The sequence below is a fragment of the Bos mutus genome, chromosome 29, assembly GCF_027580195.1.
Source record: "Bos mutus isolate GX-2022 chromosome 29, NWIPB_WYAK_1.1, whole genome shotgun sequence".
In the NCBI taxonomy this organism is placed as follows: Eukaryota; Metazoa; Chordata; class Mammalia; order Artiodactyla; family Bovidae; genus Bos; species Bos mutus.
In genome coordinates, this window is record NC_091645.1 from 36,622,866 (window position 1) to 36,646,566 (window position 23,701).

General features: G+C 55.5%; 2 protein-coding genes across 3 annotated transcripts; both read left to right on the forward strand.

Annotated features, from left to right (window-relative positions):
• Positions 1 to 3: 3 nt before the first annotated feature.
• TMEM109 (transmembrane protein 109) lies at positions 4 to 8,910 on the forward strand. Its single transcript, XM_005902954.3, has 4 exons — positions 4 to 154; positions 5,629 to 5,873; positions 6,780 to 6,882; positions 7,305 to 8,910. Exons 2-4 carry the CDS (start codon positions 5,637 to 5,639, stop codon positions 7,694 to 7,696), a joined length of 732 nt encoding a protein of 243 aa, XP_005903016.1. The 5' UTR covers positions 4 to 154; positions 5,629 to 5,636; the 3' UTR covers positions 7,697 to 8,910.
• Positions 8,911 to 9,844: 934 nt separating this feature from the next.
• Positions 9,845 to 23,701, forward strand: TMEM132A (transmembrane protein 132A). Of its 2 annotated transcripts, none has more exons than XM_005902951.3 (11): positions 9,845 to 10,103; positions 12,643 to 12,857; positions 13,065 to 13,283; positions 14,194 to 14,525; positions 16,530 to 16,679; positions 17,679 to 17,877; positions 17,960 to 18,103; positions 19,590 to 19,792; positions 21,112 to 21,388; positions 21,796 to 21,987; positions 22,412 to 23,701. In XM_005902951.3, exons 1-11 carry the CDS (start codon positions 10,004 to 10,006, stop codon positions 23,468 to 23,470), a joined length of 3,090 nt encoding a protein of 1,029 aa, XP_005903013.1. In that variant the 5' UTR covers positions 9,845 to 10,003; the 3' UTR covers positions 23,471 to 23,701. The 2 variants fall into 2 exon arrangements, with proteins under 2 accessions (XP_005903013.1, XP_005903014.1); XM_005902952.3 differs by having other exon boundaries at positions 17,682 to 17,877.

Here is a 23,701-nt window from a genome sequence, read left to right on the forward strand (position 1 = left end):
ACCGGACTTTGGGCTTTTTGGGCGGCCCGCAGGTCCGGGCACGTCCCGCCTTGCGCGTGCGCAGACGATAAACCAACGCCCCAGAGTTGAGGCGCGGGTGTAGTGCCGCGTTTTAGTGAAGTCGCACGTGAAGAGCAGCGGTGGCCAGAGCCCGGTGAGTGCAGGCTGAGACCGGGACTCGGGGGCTGCACGCGGGACTGGGTGGCGGCGGCCGCTGCAGGTGTGAGCCCGGCGGCCGCGAGGCCTGACGAGCGCCTGTGGGGAGGGGTCCGAAGTCGCGCGGCGGGCAGTCTTAACAGTGGACCCGGATCCTCGTTGCTATGCAACAGGGGGCGTCGTTACTAAGTAACAGGGGAGGTGCGCGTTTCCGGGGAGAAGAGTTCGCGGTGCTGCTCCAAGGTCCGGTCGAGGACACGCGGCTGTCAGGTTTGCGGGACCAGGCCAGCGCTGAGCCCCTCGACCCCAACTCCCGCCTACGACTCGGCCTCCCGCGGCTTCGCTCCGAGCCGTTTGGGGGTACCCCGAACCCCTGGGCCGCGCCGCGTCCCTTGCCGGCGACGTCACTCAGCAGCCTTGGCAAGGGACACGCTGTTCGAAATAGCACAAGCATGCCACTGACACCCTGTCTCGGGAAGGCCGGGCCCTGGGGAAAGCGCCGTGCGCATGGGAAGCTGCCCCTTTGCTCGTCGCCCTGCCCCCAAACAGTTGCTGGGCAGCAGCTGTTAGGGGTTTAGCGGGGGCTGCCCCCACCTGCCGGGACGCTGACTTCATACTCCCGAGTAGCAGCTTCACCCGGTTTAGGAGCTTCTTTTCCACGCAGCTGTGCTTTTCGAGTGGCCGCTGCATATTTGGATCAACTTTAAAATAGTCCTCTCCGTACCTCTCCATGGCTCTCCGTTGTCATTCTCACCGCTTCTTGGGCTTCTTGACACTCATTTAACAAGCATTTATTAGTCATTGTTCTGTGCTAGGCACTGGGAATTCCAAGGAAGGTTAGCTATCAAGTGTGAAGGGGAGGTGCTCAAAGTCTTTTGGGGAAGGCAGGCATAAAAACTGCTAAATTATGCTACAGTGCAATGAGTGGTATATTGGCAATTTGTGGGCTACAACTTTCCTATAGATGTTTATAGTTTACAAAGTTCTTGTAGAAACATGTTAACTACTTGCATTAACTCTTAACCTCATTTGATCCCATTTTAGATTTGAGGAGACTGAAACTCAGACAGTTAAGTAATAAGGTAGAAGGTAGTGGCTTCTAAATTTTATTTTTTTTGGCCGCGCTGCAGTGCATGTGGGATCTTAGTTCCCTGGTCAGGGATTGAGCCCACACCCCCTCCACTGGAAGCATGGAGTGTTAACCACTAGACTGCCAGGGGAGTTCAGTAGTGGCTTCTAGTGTGTGGCAGAACTGAACCTGGGACAGGAAAGTCTAGAGTGCTTTGTACACTGCTGAATTTGGGCGGCTTTGCCCGAACAGTAGACTTTCCCCTGTGCTGCTGATCATTTGTGGCAGTTGTCCTGTTATGCATCAGAAATCCCCAAGGAGCTCTGAAAACAAAAGCCTGAACCTGACTCTGGGGAGAGTCCAAGTAAAGAAGCCCTGGGGGCTGGAGGGTGCAGGTGGGACAGACACTCCAGATTGAGGAGGCTCAAGCCCTTTTCATGGCAACCACAATTGAGAACTGCTTCTCCATGGGGGCAGTTTCTACAGTGATGGGGAAATCAGGACCGGCAGAAGGCACAAAATCAGCTGCCCCTCCTGCTGTGTTGTGATTTATAGTGCGAGAGGAAGCGACAGGAGGAAGGAGCCTTGGCAGGGAGCCTGGGGACCGCCCTACCCTACCCTCTTAGCAAACCACAGCTAAACATATAGTGTCTTCTCACTGCTCCTGCTGCTGCTAAGTCGCTTCAGTCGTGTCCGACTCTGTGCGACCCCATAGACGGCAGCCCACCAGGCTCCCCCGTCCCTGGGATTCTCCAGGCAAGAACACTGGAGGTGGTTGCCATTTCCTTCTCACTACCACAGTTAAATGAAGCAGTTTCCCCAGTTCAGCCTGTCCCTGCCCAAGCCATATTGCTGCTGCCTAAACAAAAGTGGCAGGTCTAGTCCCAGCTTTTTGCTGCAGAACCATGACCTGTGAGTCCAGCAGGTGGGTCATCATCTGGTGGGTGGTCTCCTTGTGGGAATCTGGGTGCCCTCTGTCTGTGAGGTGGTTGATTTGGGGCAGAACCTTAAGCTCCTTGAGGGCAGCAACCATGTCTTAATGAGGCAGGGTGGGTGGGATGTGGAAGGAGCAAAAGGGCAAGGTTTAGACCCTGGGTTCTGGAGTTAGGTCCCCGTCCTGCTGTGTGAACTTGAACAACACTTGATCTCTCTAAGCCATAGTTTTCTGAGTAAATGTGGAGAAATAACAGTATCTTATAAGATTGTTGTGGACTTAAATGTGATGGTGAAAGAACAAGCACTTTGTAAATTATCAAGCAACACACACACACACACACACACACGCACACAATTTGTTGTTGTTGAGTGCCTGCTATTTGCTGAGACATTTAAGACATCCTTCCTCTCAGAGCTCATGGCTGCTGCAGCCCCTGACTCCCATGGCTTCTTTTTATCAAAAGTATTTGGTTGGGATGAAGTGAGGAGGTATCATGGCGATGGGTTAGACCCTTGCTGAAGGAGAAATGAGGAGGAATCCTGTTAAAGAAAACAATTTGAAGAGAAAGGGAAAAGTAAAAGTGTTAGTCGTGTCCAACTCTTTGTGACCCTATGGACTGTAGCCTGCCAGACTCCTCTGTCCATGGGATTCTCCAGGCAAGAATACTGGAGTGGGTAGCCAGTCCCTTTTCCAGGGGAATCTTCCCAACCGGGATCGAACCCAGGTCTCCTACATTGCACGCAGATTCTTTACCATCTGAGCCACCAGGGAAACCTTTGAAGAAAGGGAGTAGCTTTCTTATCTGCAAAGGGCTCACTCCGGAATCGGGTTAGATTTGGTTGCTGGTACATTTCCGAAGGTTGACTGGCAGGCAATGCCAGCCTCACTGTGGAGAGTTTATTTCAAGGTCCCCTAGTTTCCTCAGATTTCCGGGTGGCTCAGTGGTAAGGAAAACACCTGCCAATGCAGGAGATGTAGGAGCTCTGGGTCTGATCCCTGGGTCAGGAAGAACCTGTGGAGGAGGAAATGGCAACCCGCTCCAGTATTCTTGCCTGGAGAATCCCATGGACAGAGGAGCCTGGCGGGCTACAGTCCATGAGGTTGCAAAGAGTCAGACCCGACTGAGCGATTGAGCACACACAACTCCCCTGGACTGAAGCAAATGGCTGCCTGAAGGTTGAGGCTGGCACAGAACGCAGGAGACTTCCATTTGGGGGTGGGGGTGGGGAGCAATTCACGTCACCTTGACCTTCAAGATAGGAGAAGTCATCGGATCCCTCTGGGTGGAGGTCCTTGGATATAGAATCCAACCCAAGATAGCATCCCTGCTCGTTACGTCCCCAGTGCAGTCATGACCCAGATAGACCAGGAACTGACCTGTGCTTTCCTCATCTCTGACCACGGGCAGGCAGGAACCATCTGGTTCTTGATTTGTGCCAGAAGAAGAGTAGAAGACTTCCCAACCTGAGGTTGTTCCCTCTGAACTGTCTGTTTTGCAGCCTGCCTGATCCTACAGGTCTCAGGAGGGATTTAGAGCAACTGTTCTGTGCCAGAAAGTGCCCCAAATGTGATATTTTTATAACTGGTTCTTGGACCCTCCTTCCCACTAAACAAAAACGAGAATATCTTCTCCTCCTTCTTGATTTCTGGCTGACTACCTGAGGGCCCTGGTAGCTACAAAAACTTCAAACACCTGACTGCTCCTGCCTCAGGGGCCTGGCTAAGCCTCTGCTCCTCAAGTCTAAATCTCTGACACTCCCAGGAGCTGCAGGTTCATTTCTGAGCCTGGAAGAGAACAGGGAATTTGCCGGTGCTGTTTGACTTTTCTCAAGCACGGTAGCAAATAGAAGTTGGAACTGAAAACGTTTTTCTTGGCTAAATCCACTGGTACTTCAATGAGTTGATACTTGTTGGGTCTTAACTTGCCTACAGCATCACATTACAGAGGAGATCAGAGCATAAGACACAAAGCAGTTAACTGAATTATCACCAGTAATTCATGGAGTGGACTGGTAGATGCCAAGTCTATTTTAGCTCATGAATAATCTCTTGGGTGACTTTCCAATCACTTGTGAGATTTGAGTTGGAGAGGATACAGCACGGTGGTATATGTGAGGGTGCTGATGTCACGTGCATGCATGCTGAGTTGCTTCAGTGTCCAACTCTTTGTGACCCCACGGACTGTAGCGCGCCATGCTGCTCTGTCCATGGGATTCTCCCGGAAGGAATACTGGAGTGAGTTGACATGCCCGCCTCCAGGGGATGCCCGCCTCCAGGGGATCTTCCCAACCTAGGGATCAAATCGGTGTCTCCTTGTCTCCTGCACTGCAGGCAGATTCTTTCCCGCTGAGCCACCAGGGAAGCCTGATGTCAGGTATACCTGAATTCAAATTCTGGCTCACCTACTTACTACTTATCCTTCCTCAGTTTCTTCATCAGTTAAATGGGGGATAAGAACAGTACCTACCTAATGGGTTGTAGTGAGGATTAAATGAGATAGGTGGCCCATGGTTAACTTTTTATTATTAATAATATTGTTCCTTAAAAGTTGTGCTTTAACTCTTTGCCTCCGTTGGGGGCTGGGGAGTTGAGGTCATTCAGTGTGAGTGGATCTTGACTTTGCACAGTGGAATCCTCTGGGGGGCTTTTGGAGGTCTAAGCCGGGGCCATACTCACCGTGACATCAGAACCTCCTGTCTTTAGGGCAGAGGCATCAATAGTTTGTGAAGCTTCCAGATGTTTCCAGTGAGCAACCACAGTTGTGATCCACCTTCACTTCTATAATTTGGAAGCAGAAGTTTAGGTCCAAATCCTGGCCTTTCTCCTTAGCCCCAGTGACCTTGGGTGGATGACAAAGTCCTAAGTCTCAGTCTCTTCTCTACCCATAGTGGTGAGGAGGATAAGGACCATCTCACGTGATACTCCTGCAGAACAGATGGCCTGTGTACAGTGTGTTCTTGTGTATTTGAGCACCCAACCAAGCATGTTTCTTTACATCTTTACGCAGTGGTAATCCTATTTGAGTGCAATTTTTAAGTTTGTAAAATATATGTATTAGCTTTATCTAAAGTAGATTATAACTTCCTTGGGGACAAAGCTTTATAGTCTTATATATATATATATATATATATATTTTTTTTTTTTTTTTCTTTAATGCCCAAAGCACCTAATACACAAAGGCAGGCCTTCAGGTTTTTAGAACTGGAGTAAGCCTCAGAGAGATCTTCTCATCCACCTTAAGGCGCTGACGTATACTTACTGGTTTATTAATATGCAAACAGTAAAGAACTTGAAAGAGGAACCTGTGAATCAGATGGTTGTACCCAGCTGAGGCTGAAAGTCTCAGTTCTGCGTTTCAACTAACAGGGAGGGGTGGAGGAGGGTGCTGGGGCAAGTCGCACTCAGGACAGTGGGTTTCTCTGCCAGTTCGGGCCCTCACTCATACCATGCTTCTCAACCCTGACAGATCCAGCCATGGCAGGCTTAGGCAGCGGTTCGCCATGGGGCAAGTATCTGTTCAAAGTTGTCCTGATGGTGCTCATGGCCCTCCTGCTCCTGCACTCAGCGTCTTCCCAGTCACATCGAGACTTTGTGACGCCGGGCCAGCAGAAGAGGGAGGCCCCAGTTGATCTCTTGAGCCAGATCGGTAGCTCTGTGCGGGGAACCTTGGATACCTGGATTGGGGCAGAAACCATGCACCTGGTTTCCGAGGTAAAGAGAGTGTTCCCTGCTGTGACCACACATGTTAAGGACAGAGGAGCCGTTGTTCATGGCCACCTGTCTTGACTCCACATCCTCTGTATCATAATCCGTGGGGCAGATAGCCCCCCAGTTCCACGGAATGAAGCCAGACAGCCCCTGCCTCTTGCACCCCCTTTGTTTCATTCCTACCCCAGAGCGTTTAGCTCCACCCCCATCTTTCCCTTATCCCTGCCTTTTCTTGCCAGAAAGACTGGGAAATGAGCCATCTTTGTAAACCTATGTCACTGGTGACGATGTGTCTGACTTTGGTCTAAATCTGACCTTAAGTCTTAAATTGGCCAAATATCAAGACCTGAGTCCATACTTTTACCTGGAGAGGCGGGAGTGGGGATGACTCAGGGCCTTAAGGCAGGGCTGTCTCTTCTACCCAGTGGCATCCCAAGCATGTTGCCATATACTTTTGATAGGTCTTATTGAATACCTGAAACAAAGATCTTACCATTTATAAGATCCATAATACAGAAGAGCCGATTGACTTCATTGTCACTGAAACAGCCTAGCCCGTCAGGGATGCTGCTTCCCAGACCTTCAATCCTTGGGAGGCTAGGAGGACCCCCCACCAAATTTTACAGGGTGACTGCTTCAGGGATTTGATGATTCTCCCACACATCCACATTCACCCACTACCACCACCAAAGTATTTGAGCACATCAGTTGAATTAGGGCCCCAGTGTCATGGGTTCCAGCTCAGGAAGGAGAAATGGCCTGTCCCCATGCACTGGAAGGTGGCTGTAGAAGGGACCCCTCGGCCAGGACGAGAAGCAGGTGGAGGCGTTCCTGGCTGGTGGTGGTGAGGCTCAGAGAGGAAGAACATCATTAATTATGGACTCATCTTGTGCCCTCCTCTTCCCACAGACCTTGGCGCAGATAATGTGGGCCATCTCGTCAGCCATTTCTGTGGCCTTCTTCGCACTGTCTGGGATCGCTGCTCAGTTGCTGAACGCCTTGGGGCTAGAAGGTGAGTGGCAGAGAACTGGTTAGGTCAGCTGGAGATTAACGTGTCACTTCCTGTTTGTGAGAGTTTATCTTTTCAAAGTCTAGACTTTTCCCTAGCTGTTTAACTCCTCCCAGGTCTCTCCAGAGGCAACCTAAGAGCAGGCTACTAACTGTGGCATCGCACTAAGCCGTAGCGTCTTTTCTAACCAGCACCCACAGTGGCTCACTCCCATTTCACAGATGCAATGGACTCAGCCAAGGGAAGGAGTCTGCCCTCAGTCAGCTGGACCCGATGCTGGGATTTAAGCTCCATGACCTGAGGGGAAAGGATTTTTCCTTGGCTAAGGGGGTTTGGCTCTTCCCCTTTTTATTGGTCCTTGCCAGCTCCCCCCACTCCCTTCACCATGCCAGGGTGGCTGATTCTATGACTCTCTCTCCTTCCAGGAGATCACCTCACCCAGGGCCTGAAGCTCAGCCCCGGCCAAGTCCAGACCTTCCTGCTGTGGGGAGCAGGTGCCCTGGTTGCCTATTGGCTGCTGTCAGTGCTCCTCGGCTTGGTCTTGGCCTTGCTGGGGCGGATCCTGTGGGGCCTGAAGCTTGCCCTCTTCCTGGCTGCCTTTGTGGCCCTGGTGAGGTCCGTGCCCGACCCCTCCACCCGGGCGCTGCTTCTCCTGGCCTTGCTGACCCTCTACGCCCTGCTGAGCCGGCTCACTGGCACCCGCGCCTCGGGGGCCCAGCTGGAGGCCAAGGTTCGGGGTCTGGAACGCCAGGTGGAGGAGCTGCGCTGGCGGCAGAGGCGAGCGGTCAAGGGGCCCCGGAACGTGGAGGAGGAGTGAGAGGGTCGTCGGACGCCACCCCCTGCATCATACCAAAGAGCCCAGCTGCTTCTGGGTCACACAACCCTCCTTCCAGCCCCCTGCCTCTTTCTTGCCCTGTCTCTGAATCTTTCAGACCTTTCTCTCTGCAGACCCCTTAGCCGAGAGAGGAAGACCATGCCCCGACTTGTCCTCAGGGGCCCTGTCCTCTGAGGTTCTCTGGTTTGGGCTTGGTTCTCCCCACTTTCTCTGCTCCCAGCCTGTCTTAGCAGGGCAGGTGGTTGGCGGGGGGCTCCTGCCAGCTTCTGCACCTGCTCTCAGCGAGCACCCCGATCACTGCCAGTGGCCTCCATGACTCAGCCACGACTTGCCTTCCTCCAGTGCTCTTTCCCTCCTGTCCTTCTCTACCTCCCCCTTTGCCAAGTCCCCTCCTTCCATCCTTGTTTGTCTTCTCCTCCCAGCCCTGTACTCCAACCAAACCCCGGTCCCTCAAGGCGTGCTCCTTTCCCTTTCATTGCCCGGTGGTGGGGAGAGGCAGGGCCTATGGGGCCTGAGGGCAAACAGAAGTGAGGAAGTTCCCACCTGGGGCCGGGGCTGGAACGTACCTTGAGTCTGTTACAAGTGCCTTAATCCGAGCCAGCGGGGTCCTCCGTTTGCCCGCTGCTGCCATACTGTATGTAAGAAACTGCCCTGTGGCTGCTTTGTGTCAAGAGGAAAGTGGTTCCTCTCGGATTCTTGATTCCCCTTCAGCCAGAGCAAAAGATGACTGCTTTGCAGGCTTGTGCCTGCAAGTAGGACCCTGCGATGGGATCCCCCGTGGGGGTTTCAGAGACCCCGAAGAAGGAAAGAGGACTCATCTTCCTGTCTGCACAGCTCCAGGCGGTTCTCCATCTCTCTCTCCGTCACTGCCACTGAGGAGTCGCTGATCAGCGGCCCAGGAGGAGCACAGCACAGACAACAGAGATGCACCACACGGCCCCTTCTCATGCCCTGCAGCTGAGATGGCCCCACTGTGGGGGCCACTCATTTCTTCCTCCAAGGCTCTGGTGGAGGTGGGTGGCTTCCTCTGCCAGGCCCTGCACACGATGTGAAGAGTGAAGAAATGCCCAGTTCTTACTGTTGAGGTTGAAAGGAATCACAGCTGCAGTGATATATATATATATATTTTTATCGGCGCTTGGTTGGTTTTAAATAAAGTGCACGCTATTTTATTATCTCTTTCCGGATAAAATGTATTTGCTAAAAGTCTGGCTTGCCTTGATTGCTCCCTCTCCAGCTAAACCCATTTCTGCGGAGCTGCTTAGTTTCTCCCTGCAGGTGCCAAATAGGGAGAAAGGGAGTGAGAAAGACAGCTGGTACCAGGGACCCTTCCCTCCTGGGCTGAGGAATGAGGAGGGCATGCCCCATTCCCAAACTTCCTGGGACTGACCAACTTGGAGAGAGCAGTGTGCCTGTAGGGGAGGAGGGAAGGGACTGCTTCCATCCCTGTGTGCAGGAGTGGTAAAGCCTGGCCCCCAGCCAGAGAGAGACTGGCTTGCCCTCCCTGCATCCCCACCATGGTTCTCAACCCGGCCCATGGAATGGATCAGTTATTTCCTGGACGGGTCCTGGTGTGGGTTTTCCTTTTTAAACTGCCCAGGAAAGGCTAATGTGCAGCCAGGTGCCCTGCTGTAGACCGCTTACTCCCAACACTGCTTGGCTGAGGAAGCTGGGCCAGGAGACGACCTGGGAGGCAGGCCTTCTCCCTGGGGCTCCTCCCTCACACTTCTAGGCCCACAGGCTTCCCGCAGGGATGGGGCTACATGCACCCAGGCAGTGGTCCCCTGGCCCTATAGGCCCTCTTTCATCCCCTCTCCACCCTTGAGCTCGGTTCCTTATATCCCTGAATTCTGGTTCTGGTGTCAGATGCCTTTACAGGTGAGCTGCTTGTGGAGTGGGGATGAAGCAGAGGACGTGGCTCTTTCCTCCTTGATCAGGAGCTTCCCAGAGAGGGATCGAACTGAACACTTCGTCCTGTCCCTTGGCACAGCCAAATCAGCCCCCAGGGAAGTGGCCTTCTGGCCAGCCTCTATCAAGGAGGCGCTCTGGGATCGGGATCCGCGGGGCACTAGGACCCGGCGGGGCCGAGGGGCAGCCCGCGAGCCGCGCTCGCTCCCTCCCACCCTCCTGCTCCAGCTCCGGCTCCGCTCCATTGTCTGGGAACTGCAGCCGCCGGGCGGGCGGACCTGCGAACGCCCAGGCAACACCGGGGACTCACCCGGCCGGGAGATGCCGGGCGGACCGCGGCCACCTGAGCCGCCCGCCTAGTCCCCGCCTTCCTTGGGAAGGATGTGCGCCTGGATGGCGGGGCGCACGGCCGCGGCTCCCCGGGGGCCCCGCGGCCCCTGGCTCTGCCTCCTGGTGGCCTTCGCCCTGGACATCGTGAGAGGTCAGCGGGAGGGACAGGGCGGGGCGAGGGGCAGCCGGGCCCAAACTGAGGCCGGGGACGAGGGATGCTCGGGAGCCGGGAGTCTACGAGTTCTGGGACGAAGCCCCGAGCCGGGTCGCTCGGCAGCGTGCCCGGAGGGTGGAGAGGTCTCACCCCCGGGATCTGGCCCCCAGCCGCGGGCCTCCGTTGCTTCCCTCACTTGCATAACCTGGCAATTCCTTCCTGGTCCAGGACCAGCACGGTCCCCGGGCTCTTGCGCGTCATCCTCCCACCCTCGCCGAGTCCCCGCACCTTCCGCGAGCTTCCCCTCCAGCCGGGACGTCTAACCTGGTTGCCCCCTGCCTCGCACGCACCACCTCCCTAATTGGCCGTCCAGAGAGCTGTAGCCCTGTGGCTCCTAGCCCCCTCCCCTCTGCCCAGAACCTGAGAGATCCTCACTGCCTTCCCCCTGCGCCAAGGAGCTCTCTGACCTTGGAGTCTCCAGGGGTTGCCCCATCCATGCCTTACTGAGTATGGGGATCCCTGGAGGAGGGGCAGAGCCTCCCCTGGACCCCAGAGGTGGGAGTCAGGCTGCCCCTGGCGTGGACTGAGGCTGCTAGGTGGATGATGCCAGAGAGAGCGGGGGATAGTGAGACATTTTCTGCCCCCGCCCCCCTCCCTCACAAGAGAGCTGAACTCTGAGTGATGGGAGTCCGTGGGAGTCAGGCCACAAGAGCATGTTGTAATTATCCAGGCAGTGGAGTAGACAAGAGGACCAGAAGCCAGGGTCTGACCCCAGGGAGCCACAGTCACTCACCTGTTACACTTGGGGAGGGGGGAGTGAAGCTTCTCACCACAGGCTGCTTGGAGGGAAGGGTCTTGAAGGAGGTTGAAACCATCCAGTCCCCCAGCCCAGCAGTGGGGCTGAGAGTGAACTGGCTCTAGGGCTCCTTTCAGCCACCTGCTCCCCTCCCTGGGGACCCAGCAGGAGCCCTAATAACCCCTCACACAGAGAGAAGAGGAAAGGCTTGTCACATCTATTATGCAGCAGCAACAACCCCTCCTCCAGACAATGTGCCACCGGTTTACAAAGCCCTCCTCTGGCTACCATGTCACTAAATGCTCCTTCTACAGGTGAGGCGCATACTGACCCAAGCTTCATCAAGGCAGAGTTAGGACATAAATGCAGGTCTCCAGGTTCCCAGAGGGCTTCCCTTGTGGCTCAGCTGGTAAAGAATCCTCCTGCTGTGTGGGAGCCCTGGATTTGATCCCTGGGTTGGTTTTCCAAGGGAAGATCCCTTGGAGAAGGGAAAGGCTACCCACTCCAGTATTCTGGCCTGGAGAATTCCATGGACTATAGTCCATGGGATTGAAAAGAGTCAGACAGGACTGAGGGACTTTTACTTCAGGTTCCCAGATCATCCTCTCCAGGAATGGGGGATTCTGGGATGAGTGTGACAAGCCCCCTGGTCAACAGACAAGAAAACTGAATCAGAGGAGGAAGCCAGGGTGAGAGAGCAAGCAATCAAGGAGGGCTTCCTAAAGAAGGAGGCAACATTCACATTCAAGGAGGAGGGAGGCGAGGACTAGAGACCTATACAGTCTAGGGAGTGAAGCCCGCAGGGGCGCAGTGGAAAGCATCCCAGGGTGGAGAGAGGGGGAGGGTGGAGAGACAGGGTGTGTAATGGTGGGTAGCTGGGCTCTTTGACTCCCAACTCTACCACGCTTCAGATATGGAACCCCAGGCCAGTCCCTGAACCTCTCAACTTCATTTTCTACAACCATAAAATGGCATTAATAGTAATAAACCTAGTTCTCAGAGCTATTACAGAACACGGAAGCGTTAACATATGCACAGCATTTAAATAGTAACTTGCACATAGATAACTTTCAAAAAATTATTATTAAGGCTAGCTAGAGGGGTCCTTTGCCCTTTTGAGTGTTGACTACTTTGACTCTCTCCCCAGGCTTCCGTAGGGTTCCTGCCCTCTACCCCATTCTGGGCTTGTACTCCAATACCCGGTTGGGATGGCATAGAAAGGAGCAAGTTTGGGAAACCAGTGCAAGGTTGCCATGGTGATGACACAGTGGCAGCGAGGGTGGATGCCCAGCCAAGTCTTGCCAAGGACCCAGGGGGCAGAGGAAGGGTCTCTAATTCTACAAAGCTCACCTCGTCACCATCTTTTATTATCACATGGACCCTGTCTGGGGAGGGCTTGGTGTCACACAAATGCCTTGGTGTCAGAGGCAGGTAGGTAGAGGGCAGGAGCGGGTGGGGGAAGAGGAGACATTGAGAAGGTTCTGCTGGTGGGAGGAAGGCTTGGGTCTGTGGAAGGCAGGAGTGACTCAGAAGCTGGCAGTCGGTCCTGGATGGAGATTCAAATCCTGGCCCCTGCTACCTGTGAAATGGGGAGATCCCCACTCCAACATCCTGGGAGAATGGGACTCACAACCCTTTTCTTCCTTCACCTCCCATGACTGCTCTGCCCTGGGACAAAGCTGGGTTCAGCCCCTGCCCGCTCTAAAGCTGCCACGACCCCTACCCCTTCTCCCTCCTTAGTGGACTGTGACCAGGATCCCCTGGACCCAGTCTACCTGCCGGCAGCCCTGGGACTCCTGGATGCCCCTGAGCACTTCCGTGTGCAGCAGGTGGGCCGCTACCCCCCTGCCAACTCCTCTCTGGGCTCCCGATCTGAGACCTTTCTGCTCCTGCAGCCCTGGCCCAGGGCCCAGCCACTTCTCCGGGCCTCCTACCCACCCTTCGCCACTCAGCAGGTAAGGAGGTACCACCAGAGACTCCTGGGCTACTGGGACTCAGAGCCGAGGTCTGCTGTGTGTGGCTCAGGGCCCTTCCACAGCCCTAGCCGAGCTCCCCCTTTTCCAGAGGGGGAGAAGGAGACCCATCAAGGCTCTCTCTTACTAGCCTGAGATTTCGCTTCCCCCCACCCCCTGTTTTGTTGAGCACCCCCATTCTCCCTCCAGGTGGTCCCTCCTCGGGTCACTGAGCCACACCAACGGCCAGTCCCATGGGACGTGAGGGCTGTGTCAGTGGAAGCGGCTGTGACTCCAGCAGAGCCCCACGCCCGTGTCCTCTTCCACCTCAGAGGGCAGGATTGGCCCCCAGGGCCTGGCAGCCTGCCCTGCGCCCGGCTCCATGCCACACACCCAGCAGGCACTGCTCACCGAGCCTGCCGCTTCCAGGTGAGTGGGGGCCGCCACCTGGGTTGGCCCTGCTGCTGTGCCCGCCAGAAGGTGATCCCAGAATAGGAAAGAGAGGGCTCACCACTTCTGGGAGGTTTGGGGGTCACAGACCACCCGATTGCATTCCTACTCTGCTAGCTCTCACAGGGCCCTGTTATTTGGGGCCCCTTGAGGAGTTCAGTCTATTGTACATGACTTTGGGCAAGTAACTTAATCTCTCTGAGGTTCAGTTTCTTCATCAGTAAAAGGAGATAATAGCAATTCTTACCTCATATGGAGCTGGAATAAAGAAATGAGATGAGGACTTCCCTGGTGGTCCAGTGGTTAAGACTCTGCCCTTCTAATGCAGGAGGCACAGGTTTGATTCTTGGTCAGGGAACTAGGATCCCACATGCTGTGAAGTGTGGTGCAGCCAAAACAAAACAGAAATAGTAATTAAAAAAAAAAAAAGAATAAATGAGACAGATGCAAGAATAGCTTTTGGCACAATGCCTGGCACAAGAGCAATCCCTCAGCGAGTGTTTATATTATTGCTAGTATTGCTTTTATTGTTGCAATTTCCCCTCTTTCGCAGCCTAGCATGGGATTCCACTGGGGAGAGGTGTTCTGTGGGCTGTGGGTTCTGAGAAGCCTGAGCTGTAGTCAGGGCAGTCCGGGGCATGATCAGGGGGAGGTATTGAGGCTGGTTCACTTTGGAATAAGAATGTTCCCAAAGGTAGAAAAATGGCCAATGGGACGTGTTCTAAGACCTAGCCTGTCGTGTCACCAGCTGGCGTGTCACCTGCTGGCGTCTCTGGCCCATGCTGGCCCTGTATTCGTGGACCCCTTCAGCTCTGGGTTTCCTGCCAGAGGGTGGGTGCTGGGGCTCCCCTCCCCCACCACTCTGACCATGGCTGTTGTGTCTTGGCAGCCATCCCTGGGCGCCTGCGTGGTGGAGCTGGAGTTCCCTTCACACTGGTTCTCCCAGGGCTCGGCCACCCGGGCAGAGCTGGCCTACACGCTGGAGCCAGCAGCTGAGGGTCCTGGGGGCTGTGGCCCCGGTGGGGAGGAAGACCCCGGGGAGCAGGCACTCCCAGTGGGCAGTGTGGAGCTGCGCCCAGCGGACCCCCCACAGCACCAAGAGGTGCCCCTGGATGAGGCAGTGACTCTGCGGGTGCCTGACGTGCCTGTGCGGCCCGGCCAGCTCTTCAGCGCCACCCTCCTGCTTCGGCACAACTTCACAGCTGGTGTCCTGACCCTGCGGTGAGCTGCCTGTGTCCCTGGGGATGGGTCAGAGAGAGGGAACTTCTGCAGGAAGACTGGGCAGGTGCCCCCTCTTCTTGGGATCCTTATGGAATCCCTGACTTCTGCAAAACATGGGTCCATCAAACCCCCTCCAGTCTAGGCACTGGTAGCAGGCAGGACCCTGCCATTGGGCAGGATCTTGAACTTAGAATTGGAAGTAGGAAGCTCCCCTCCCCCCAGCACTTTTCTGAGACTCCTTGGTCCGGTGCGGCTAACGTTGCCCACAATTGTGTCTCCAGGGAGGGGAAACAGGAAGAGGACTTAGAAACTGGGAAATGTGGTGCCTGGGGGTGGTTAATGCTTGGATGCCCCAGGAGAGGTATTTGCCCCAGTCCCATTCATCTACATCTTTTCCCGCTGGCCACCTCACCATGGTCCTTAGCCTTTGGACAGAGTTGGTTCCTTCCCATACAAAGGCGCTCCTTTTCATGTACCTTTCTTTAGGAAGGCCTCCCCACTTCGCCCCAGCCATTCCCCCACCCCGCTGTTATTGTTTGCGTGTGTCCCACCCCTGTGTCTCTCCCTCTCTTCTGCTTACTGGCACCATCATTAGATCTTTCCTAGACTTAAAAGATGCCAAGCCCTGTGTCTCCACTCTGGAGCTCAGGATAGAGCAAGGCCCGGTTCCCCCATGTCCTGAGGGACCCCTAGTGGTAGGGAAGGGGGCTGCATGGACATGGACTGGATCATACCATACCCAGCTCTGCAGGGGCAGGGGTTAGAGGGTGGCTGCTGCTGCAGCGGCTGCTGCTAAGTTGCTTCAGTCGTGTCCGACTCTGTGCGACCCCAGAGACAGCAGTCCACCAGGCTCCCCCATCCCTGGGATTCTCCAGGCAAGAACACTGGAGTGGGTTGCCATTTCCTTCTCCAATGCATGAAAGTGAAAAGTGAGAGTGAAGTCGCTCAGTCGTGTCAGACTCTTCTCGACCCCATGGACTGCAGCCTACTAGGCTCCTCCGCCCATGGGATTTTCCAGGCAAGAGTACTGGAGTGGGTTGCCATTGCCTTCTCCGGGAGGCAGGGGAAATTCATCCTGTCACCAGGAAAGCTTTTTAAAGAAAATGGTATCTGTGTTGCTGGAGGCTTGAAGAATGAGCAGGTGAAAAGAGGAAGGGCAGGGACTTCCCTGGTGGTCCAGTGGCTAAGATTCCATGCTCCCAATGTAGGGGGCCTGGGTTCCATCCCTGGTCAGGGAACTAGATCCCTCATGCCACAAGTAAAAGAGATCGCAGGCTGAAACTAAAGATTCCACATGGCACAATGAAGATCGAAGATCCTGCATGCTACAATCCAGAACCTGCTGTGCTGTGCTTAGTCGCTCAGTCCTGTCCGACTCTTTGCAACCCCATGGAATATATAGCCCGCCAGACTCCTCTGTCCATGGGGATTCTCCAGGCAAGAATACTGGAGTGGGTTACCATGCCTTCCTCCAGGGGATCTTCCCAACCTAGGGATCGAACCCAGGTCTCCCACATTGCAGGCAGATTCTTTACCATCTGAGCCACCAGGGAAGCCCAGCTAAGATCCAGTGCAGCATAAATAAATAAATATTTTTTTAAAAAAGAATTAAGGAAGGAAGGGCAGACCAGGCTGAAGGCACAGCTTGAGCAAAGGCTAGAGGCAGGAAGGGGCATGGTGGATGTGTACTTTGGGAGCAGCTGAAGCTAAGGGCGCAATGGAGAGATGTCACAACCGAAGATGAGACTGGACCGACCAACCCTAGAGGGCCTCAGATGCCAGGCTAAGACTTGACCTTGTGGACCGTGGGGAGTCATAAGTGCTCTGTGAATGAGGAGAGCTGTGTGACAGACAGGACCTGCATGGAGATGGGTCCCCCTGGGTTGGAGGGTGGTGAGGAGAAGATTCAGACCAGAGCTCCTTATCTTCCTGCTCCAATCCAGCCCACACTTCAACATACACCACCCGACCCATGACAAATTGTACCTGTGTCCCCTCCCCCAGGATTAAGGTAAAGAAGGGGCTGCATGTGATGGCTGCTCGCCTAGCCCAGCCCACCCTCTGGACTGCCAAGCTGGAACGCTTCAAGGGCTCCAAGCACCACACCACGCTCATCATCTGCCATCGAGTCGGGCCAGTGGAGCCAAATTCCAGGTGGGTACTTTCTTTCCATGAGGGGAGGGATGGTCCTAGAGTGCAAGTGGGCAGATTTATGGGGCTGGAGGGGAGGAGGCTGCCACGCGGCCCCCTGTATTCACATGTAGTCAGGCACAAGAGCAGTCAGTCTCCTTCAAGGAAGCAGCACAAAACAGATATCTTTCCTTCACTCAGCTACTATTTATCCATCTTTTGGCACATGCCAGGTACAGTATCTGTGAGTCTTATTCCAGGTGACATCAACCTGTCCTGGTCACCCAGTCACAACCCTCACAGCCACTACCCCATCTCCCACTCCCACTACATGTGTTCATTTTTCCAGGCTGTTAATATTTCCCCCAAAGCCCAGCTGCAGTTCTTAAACACTTATGAACTCCTTATTCATGTCCTGTGTCTGGGTCAAGGCCTTGGACTTTGTAGCCTCTGTTTGAATTCTAGTTCTGACACTTTGTGGATAAATATCTTAGGCAAACCGGTGAAGCCCACCTCCCCCATTTCCACCCCAGCCTCTGTTTCCTCACCTGTGAAATGGACATAACAATGCACCCCTTATAGTTTATGAAAATAAGGTACTGCACAGCAAGTTTCTAGGCCAGTTTCTGGCACATAGTAGGTGCTTGATCAAAGGAAGCTGTGAGGTTCTTTATAATTCAGGGGTTGAGTGCCAGTCCTGGAAGTGAATCTTCTTCCTTGGTGTTTTATGCCACCCTGACAGCTATGGAAGGCAGAGGTTAGCAAGCCTCCCTGGGGTTGGTAAAGTGGCTACTTGGATCTTGAGCAGATAAGAACTGGGACTCTGGAGCCAGGATGGTTAGGTTTCATTCCAGCTCTGCCACTTTTCACTGCATGACCTTGGGCAAGTTATATAACCTCTGTACCTCGGTTTCCTCATCTGTAAAATGGGGATAATCATAGGACCGACCTCATCAAGACAGGAAGTGCTCATGACAACACCTGACTGCTAGCAAGCACTCAGATTCTCTCTCTTTTGGCCAGCAGCCCCCTTGAACTGTCCGAGTTCCTGTGGGTGGACTTTTTGGTGGAGAATGGCACTAGTGGGGGCGTGGCGGTCACTCGCCCTGTCACCTGGCAGCTGGAGTACCCAGGCCAGGCCCCCGAAGCAGAGAAGGACAAAATGGTGTGGGAGATCCTGGTGTCGGAGCGGGACATAAGAGCCCTCGTCCCACTGGCCAAGGTAAGGGGTCCACAGTTCTTCCCGGCCAGGCTGGGGGCGAAGAGGTGGAGAGCTTGGGGCTGAGCCTCTGCTGCACCCCCAGGCTGAGGAGCTCGTGAACACAGCACCGTTGACTGGAGTGCCGCGGCGCATCCCTGTGCGCCTTGTCACCGTGGACAGTGGTGGAGCTCTGGTGGAGGTGACAGAGCACATCGGCTGCGAGTCGGCCAACACACAGGTCCTGCAGGTGAGTGGCACGTGGGGGCTGTACCTGCTTGATGCACACGCAGTGTTCCTCCTTCCCCAATCAGGTCCCCAAGAGAACAGCTTCTTTTTCTTTTTTTCAATCTTTTGGCCACGCTGCACGGCATGTGGGATCTTAGTTCCCTGACCAGGAACTGAATCTGTGGACCCTGCATTGGCAGCATGGAGTGTTAACCACTGGACCACCCAGGGAGTCCCAGAGAGCAGCTGCTTCTTGATACCAGGGACCTCATGAGGGGAACCACAGCTCTGGTCCCACCAACTCTCTCCAGAGTCAAGTGGGAGCTGTACTACCCCAAAGCCCCAACTCAGGCATTTTCCCATTCATTACTACATTGGCAGATGAACTGACATGGGAGGGTTAAGAGCATGTACTTTACAGTGGGAAAGTTTTCATTTGAAACCCATCTTTGTTATCAACTAGCTGTGTGACTGTGGGCAAATCTCAACTTCTCTGAGCCTCTGTTTCCTAAGTTTTAAAATGAAAATATATTTTAAGGATGTTGTAAGAATTAAAAGCACTCTAAGAGGGACTTCCTGGGTGGCCCAGTGGGTAAGACTTCTCTTTGCAATGCAGGGGGTGTGGGTTTGATCCCTGGTCAGGGAGCCAAGATCCCACATGCCTCCTGGCCAAAAAACCAAAATATAAAACAGAGGCAGGATTATAACAAATTCAATAAAGACTTTAAAATGGTCCACATCAAAAAAGAAAAAAAAGGCACTCTAGGACTGTATTCAGCAAAGCAGGGGCTGAAACACCAGCAGCTGCTGCTGTTACATTTGTTGTTGTTCAGTCGCTCAGTCGTGTCCAGCTCTCTGCCACCCCATGGACTGTAGCACACTGGGCTTCCCTGTCCTTCACCATCTCCCAGAGTTCGCTCACTCATGTCTATTGAATCAGTGATGCCATCCAATCATCTCATCCTCTGTTGTAGAATAATTATCATTATTGGAGCCTTGAAATAATCTGTGAGGTTTAAAAAAAAAGGCAGGGCAACGTTTCCCAATCAAAGTTCTAAGAGGGGGAAGCCCAGAGGCTTTACTTCCTAAATCCTGGCTGCCTGAGTGAAGGTGTTCTTTGCTACCTGTGCCAGGTAGCATTATGTAAGTGGTTCCTACCTGAGAGTCCTTGGGTAGATAGGCCTGCCTTGCCCTTACCCTTTGTCTACCAAAGCACTAATGAGGAGCCAAACTTGTGCATTCAAACCCTTACCTGCTGGTGGAAAAATTTTGTTGTATGCAAAAAGCCAGTTTCCCCAACAGCCCCAGGTAAACTCAGGGAAGGGCGGTACTTCCCCGGGCAATGGATCTTGGCTGCATGGGAAAATCTCAGGGAAGCCATACCTTATAGTAGAATACAGAATGAATTTCAGCCTTACCCTTTCTTACGGGTAGGAGTCAGGAATACTCTCTGGTCTGCGCCTGTCCGCTGTGGCTAAGCCCACCCCCTGCCCTCTGCCCTTCCACAGGTGTCAGAGGCCTGTGACGCTGTGTTTGTGTCTGGCAAGGAGAGCCGGGGCGCTCGGGGGGTGCGGGTGGATTTCTGGTGGCGCCGGCTGCGGGCCTCGCTGCGGATGACCGTGTGGGCCCCGCTGCTGCCCCTGCGCATCGAAGTGACTGACACCACCCTCGAGCAGGTCCGAGGCTGGAGGGTACCCGGCCCAGCGGAAGGGTGAGTGGAGCCCTGGGGAAGCTGGCTGGCCTTGGCGAAGTCCCTCTGGGACTGAGCGTGCGGGGAGGGGGGCGGGATACCGCCATAAACCCGAATTGGCAAAACTGCCCTGTGGTCTGCGGTTCCTTCTGCCCCTTCCTGCCCTTCACACAGGTTCTGACCGCTGTTTGTAACTGCTGACCTCCACTCCTCTCTTCCTTCCCTGCCTCTTTAATAGTACATATCACTTTTAACACACCGCGTGATCAGGTTAATTTTGTTTGTGGTCTGACTATCCCCCTCCGCATTCCTCCCCTCGAAGGTGAGGGCTTTGTCTATTGTGTTCCCTGCTGTGTCCTCAAGATAGCACCTAGCTCAGTAACTATTGAGGGGATCCCCCCAGAGCCCAAGGGTGAGGGGGCCTCAGGCCTCAGGAATCTGTCCCCCCAGGCCCTCTAGAGATGGAGCACTAGTAGGTCTCCTCCAATAACAGAGCGTCCCTCGCCTCAGTTCAGTTCAGTTGCTCAGTCGTGTCTGACTCTTTGCAATCTCATGGACTGCAGCACACTGGGCCTCCCTGTCCATCACCAATTCCTGGAGTTTACTCAAACTCATGTCCATTGAGTCGGTGATGCCATCCAATCATCTCATCCTCTGTTGTCCCCTTCTCCTCCTGCCTTCAATCTTTCCCAGCTTCAGGGTCGTTTCAAATGAGTCAGTTCTTTGCATCAGGTGGCCAAAATGTTGGCGTTTCAGCTTCAACATCAGTCCTTCCAACGAATATTCAGGACTGATTTCCTTCAGAATGGACTGGTTGGATCTCCTTGCAGTCCAAGGGACTCTCAAGAGTCTTGTCCAACACCACGGTTCAAAAGCATCAATTCTTCGACGCTCAGCTTTCTTTATAGTCCACCTCTTACATCCATACATGACTACTGGAAAAACCATAGCCTTGACTAGACGGACCTTAGTTGGCAAAGTAATGTCTCAGCTTTTTAATATGCAGTCTAGGTTGGTCATAACTTTTCTTCCAAGGAATAAGCATCTTTTAATTTCATGGCTGCAGTCACCATCTGCGGTGATTTTGGAACCCCCCAAAATAAAGTCTGTCACTGTTTCCCCTCGCCTCATGCATAGTCAAAGAGTTCCAATTAGGAGCCAGAGGGGACTGAACTCAGCGCCAGCAGGTGGAAGGACCTGACCACTGAGGCGCGACTGTGGGCAGGGCTTGGATAACCTGTCCCCCCCTGGAGGCGGGGCCTCTCGTGGGCGGGGCCCTCGGCCAGCGAGGGGGCGGAGCCCGCGCTGACGCCCCTTCCCCGGGCCGCCCTTTCCCTCAGGGCGCCGGAGCCAGAGGCTGCGGGGGTAGAGGAAGCGGAGCGGCGCGCCCGCGGCTGCCGCCTGCAGTACCAGCGTGCCGGCGTGCGCTTCCTCGTCCCCTTCGCGGCCCATCCGCTGGACGGCGGCCGCCGCCTCACCCATCTGCTCGGCCCGGACTGGCTGCTGGACGTGTCCCACCTCGTGGCGCCGCACGCTCGCGTGCAAGACCCGCGCGTAGCCTCGCTGGAGGGAGGCTGGGTCCTGGTGGGTCGGGAGCCCGGTGTCACCTCCATCGAGGTGAGCAGACGCCCCGAAAAGGGTGTATGGAGGTGACTCCCAGAATATTAATGGGCAGGTGCGAAGAGTGTCGGAAGGGCCCAGAGTGCACCTGGGGAAGTATGAGCCCGGGGGATGGGGGATTGGGTCAAAATAGGGCGGCCGTGTAATGAATGGGGGCGAAGTCCTCAAAGTATGAAGGGCGGGGGTTGGGTGTAGGGGGCCAGGTCTTGAGAGAGGAGGGAACTGTCCCTTAGGAGTGGGATTGTGGTCCAGGTATGTATAAGGTGAGTGGTTGGGGTGCAGAAAGTGGGAAAGCTGCCTAGCTCATAAACCAGATCCCTCCGTAGGGGTGCTGGGCTCTCAGAGGGGAGAGGCTGTCTGTGGGTGATAACTCTCCCCCACTTCCAACTCCCTCTCACCCTCAGGTGCGCTCCCCATTGTCTGACTCCATCCTCGGGGAGCAGGCGCTGGCTGTGACGGATGACAAGGTCTCGGTGCTGGAGCTGCGAGTGCAGCCAGTGATGGGCATCTCACTGGCCCTAAGCCGGGGCACTGCCCACCCAGGGGAGGTCACAGCCACGTGCTGGGCGCAGTCCGCCCTTCCCGCCCCAAAGCAGGTGACACGCTGCGGGGTCAGGGGGTTGAGGTCGACATCTCCAGCTGGGGGTTGATAACCAGAGGGATGGGAGGTACCTCCACCCTTCACCTTAGGGTTTTCAGGATGAGGACGGACTCCCTGTAAGGTAGTGAGCACTCTGCGGCTGGTGGTGATCAAGCAGTGGCTGGCTGGAGTGTGGCAGTGGGAGGTTATTAGAGGGCTCTAACTGAGGACCCTCCTGATGACTCAGACCCTGAGCCGAGTAGCAGACAGGTGATTGACGCATGTCCCCTCTCTCCCTGTGTCTTGTCCCTCTCTGCCTGTGTCTGTTTTCTCTCTGGTCTCTTCTCCTCCATGTGGCCTGTGTCCGTGGGAGTGGTCTCTGTGTGCATGCGTGCGTGCGTGCCCTCGCATGTCTCTGCCCGTGTCTGTGTGCCCCACAGGAGGTGGCCCTCTCCCTGTGGCTGTCCTTCTCTGACCACACCCTGGCCCCCGCCGAGCTCTATGACCACCATGACCTGGGACTGTCCGTCTCGGCTGAGGAGCCCGGTGCCGTGCTGCCAGCTGAGGAGCAGGGTGCCCAACTCCGGGTAGTGGTGAGTGGGGCGGGCACCGAGGGGCTGCCCCTGCACGTGGCTCTGCACCCCCCAGAGCCCTGCCGCCGTGGCCGCCACCGTGTGCCCCTGGCCTCTGGCACTGCCTGGCTGGGGCTGCCCCCTGCTCCCACCTCAGCCCCTGCCCTCCCATCCAGCCCAGCTCGGAGCTCATCGCCAGCCCCAGGAGCCAGCGTGGGTGGAGGACGGTGGGCAGCAGGCAGCATGGGGGGCAGCGGGGATGTGAGGGGCAAGTTTGAGCAGACAGAGGAGGAGGCCAGGAAGGAAGAGGCAGAAGCTAGGGAGGAGGAGGAGGAGGAGGGAGAGGAGGAGATGGTCCCCGCCCCTCAGCGGGTCACTGACCTAGAGCTGGGCATGTATGCCCTTCTGGGCATCTTCTGTCTGGCCATCCTCATCTTCCTGGTCAATGGCGTGGTCTTTGTGCTGCGCTACCAGCGCAAGGAGCCTCCCGACGGTGCCACTGACCCTGCCTCCCCCCAGCCCCACAACTGGGTCTGGCTGGGCACCGACCAGGAGGAACTGAGTCGCCAGCTGGACCGGCAGTCTCCTGGCCCGCCCAAGGGGGAGGGGGGCTGCCCCTGTGAGAGTGGGGGAGGAGGGGAGGCCTTGACCCTGGCCCAGGCCCAGGCTCCTCCTACTGGGGCCACCACCAGCTCCTCGGGCACCCTGGCCAGGAAGGAAGCCGGGGGGCGGAGGAAGCGTGTGGAATTTGTGACGTTTGCGCCAGCGCCCCCGGCCCAGCTGCCCGAGGAGCCGGTGGGGGCTCCGGCCGTGCAGTCCATCCTGGTGGCGGGCGAGGAGGACATCCGCTGGGTGTGTGAGGACATGGGGCTGAAGGACCCTGAGGAGCTGCGCAGCTACATGGAGCGGATCCGGGGCAGCTCCTGACCCTTCCAGCCTGCCTGGCCCGGCGCCGTGGGCCTCCAGCCCGGGCAGCCTCCCGTTCATCCTCTGGTGCTTGTTGATCTGAGTCCTGCCTGGTCCCTTGCCGGGACTCCCGCCCAGGCCCCCTCTGCCCTGCCCCTTGTCATGGACCGTGGTCGTGAGGAAGGGCTTGTGGCCCTTATTTATGAGAACCATTTCATCCTAACGTCGGAATAAACTGAGAAGGAGACTCCA

Excerpts from the sequence above, each read along its gene's own strand:
- TMEM109 (XM_005902954.3), top strand. The coding sequence starts at position 5,637 with ATGGCAGGCTTAGGCAGCGGTTCGCCATGGGGCAAGTATCTGTTCAAA. Across the intron at positions 5,874-6,779 it reads CCATGCACCTGGTTTCCGAG|ACCTTGGCGCAGATAATGTG; the intron begins GTAAAGAGAGTG and ends CTCTTCCCACAG. Across the intron at positions 6,883-7,304 it reads GAACGCCTTGGGGCTAGAAG|GAGATCACCTCACCCAGGGC; the intron begins GTGAGTGGCAGA and ends CTCTCCTTCCAG.
- TMEM132A (XM_005902951.3), top strand. The coding sequence starts at position 10,004 with ATGTGCGCCTGGATGGCGGGGCGCACGGCCGCGGCTCCCCGGGGGCCC. Across the intron at positions 13,284-14,193 it reads ACCGAGCCTGCCGCTTCCAG|CCATCCCTGGGCGCCTGCGT; the intron begins GTGAGTGGGGGC and ends GTGTCTTGGCAG. Across the intron at positions 21,389-21,795 it reads CCGGTGTCACCTCCATCGAG|GTGCGCTCCCCATTGTCTGA; the intron begins GTGAGCAGACGC and ends TCTCACCCTCAG.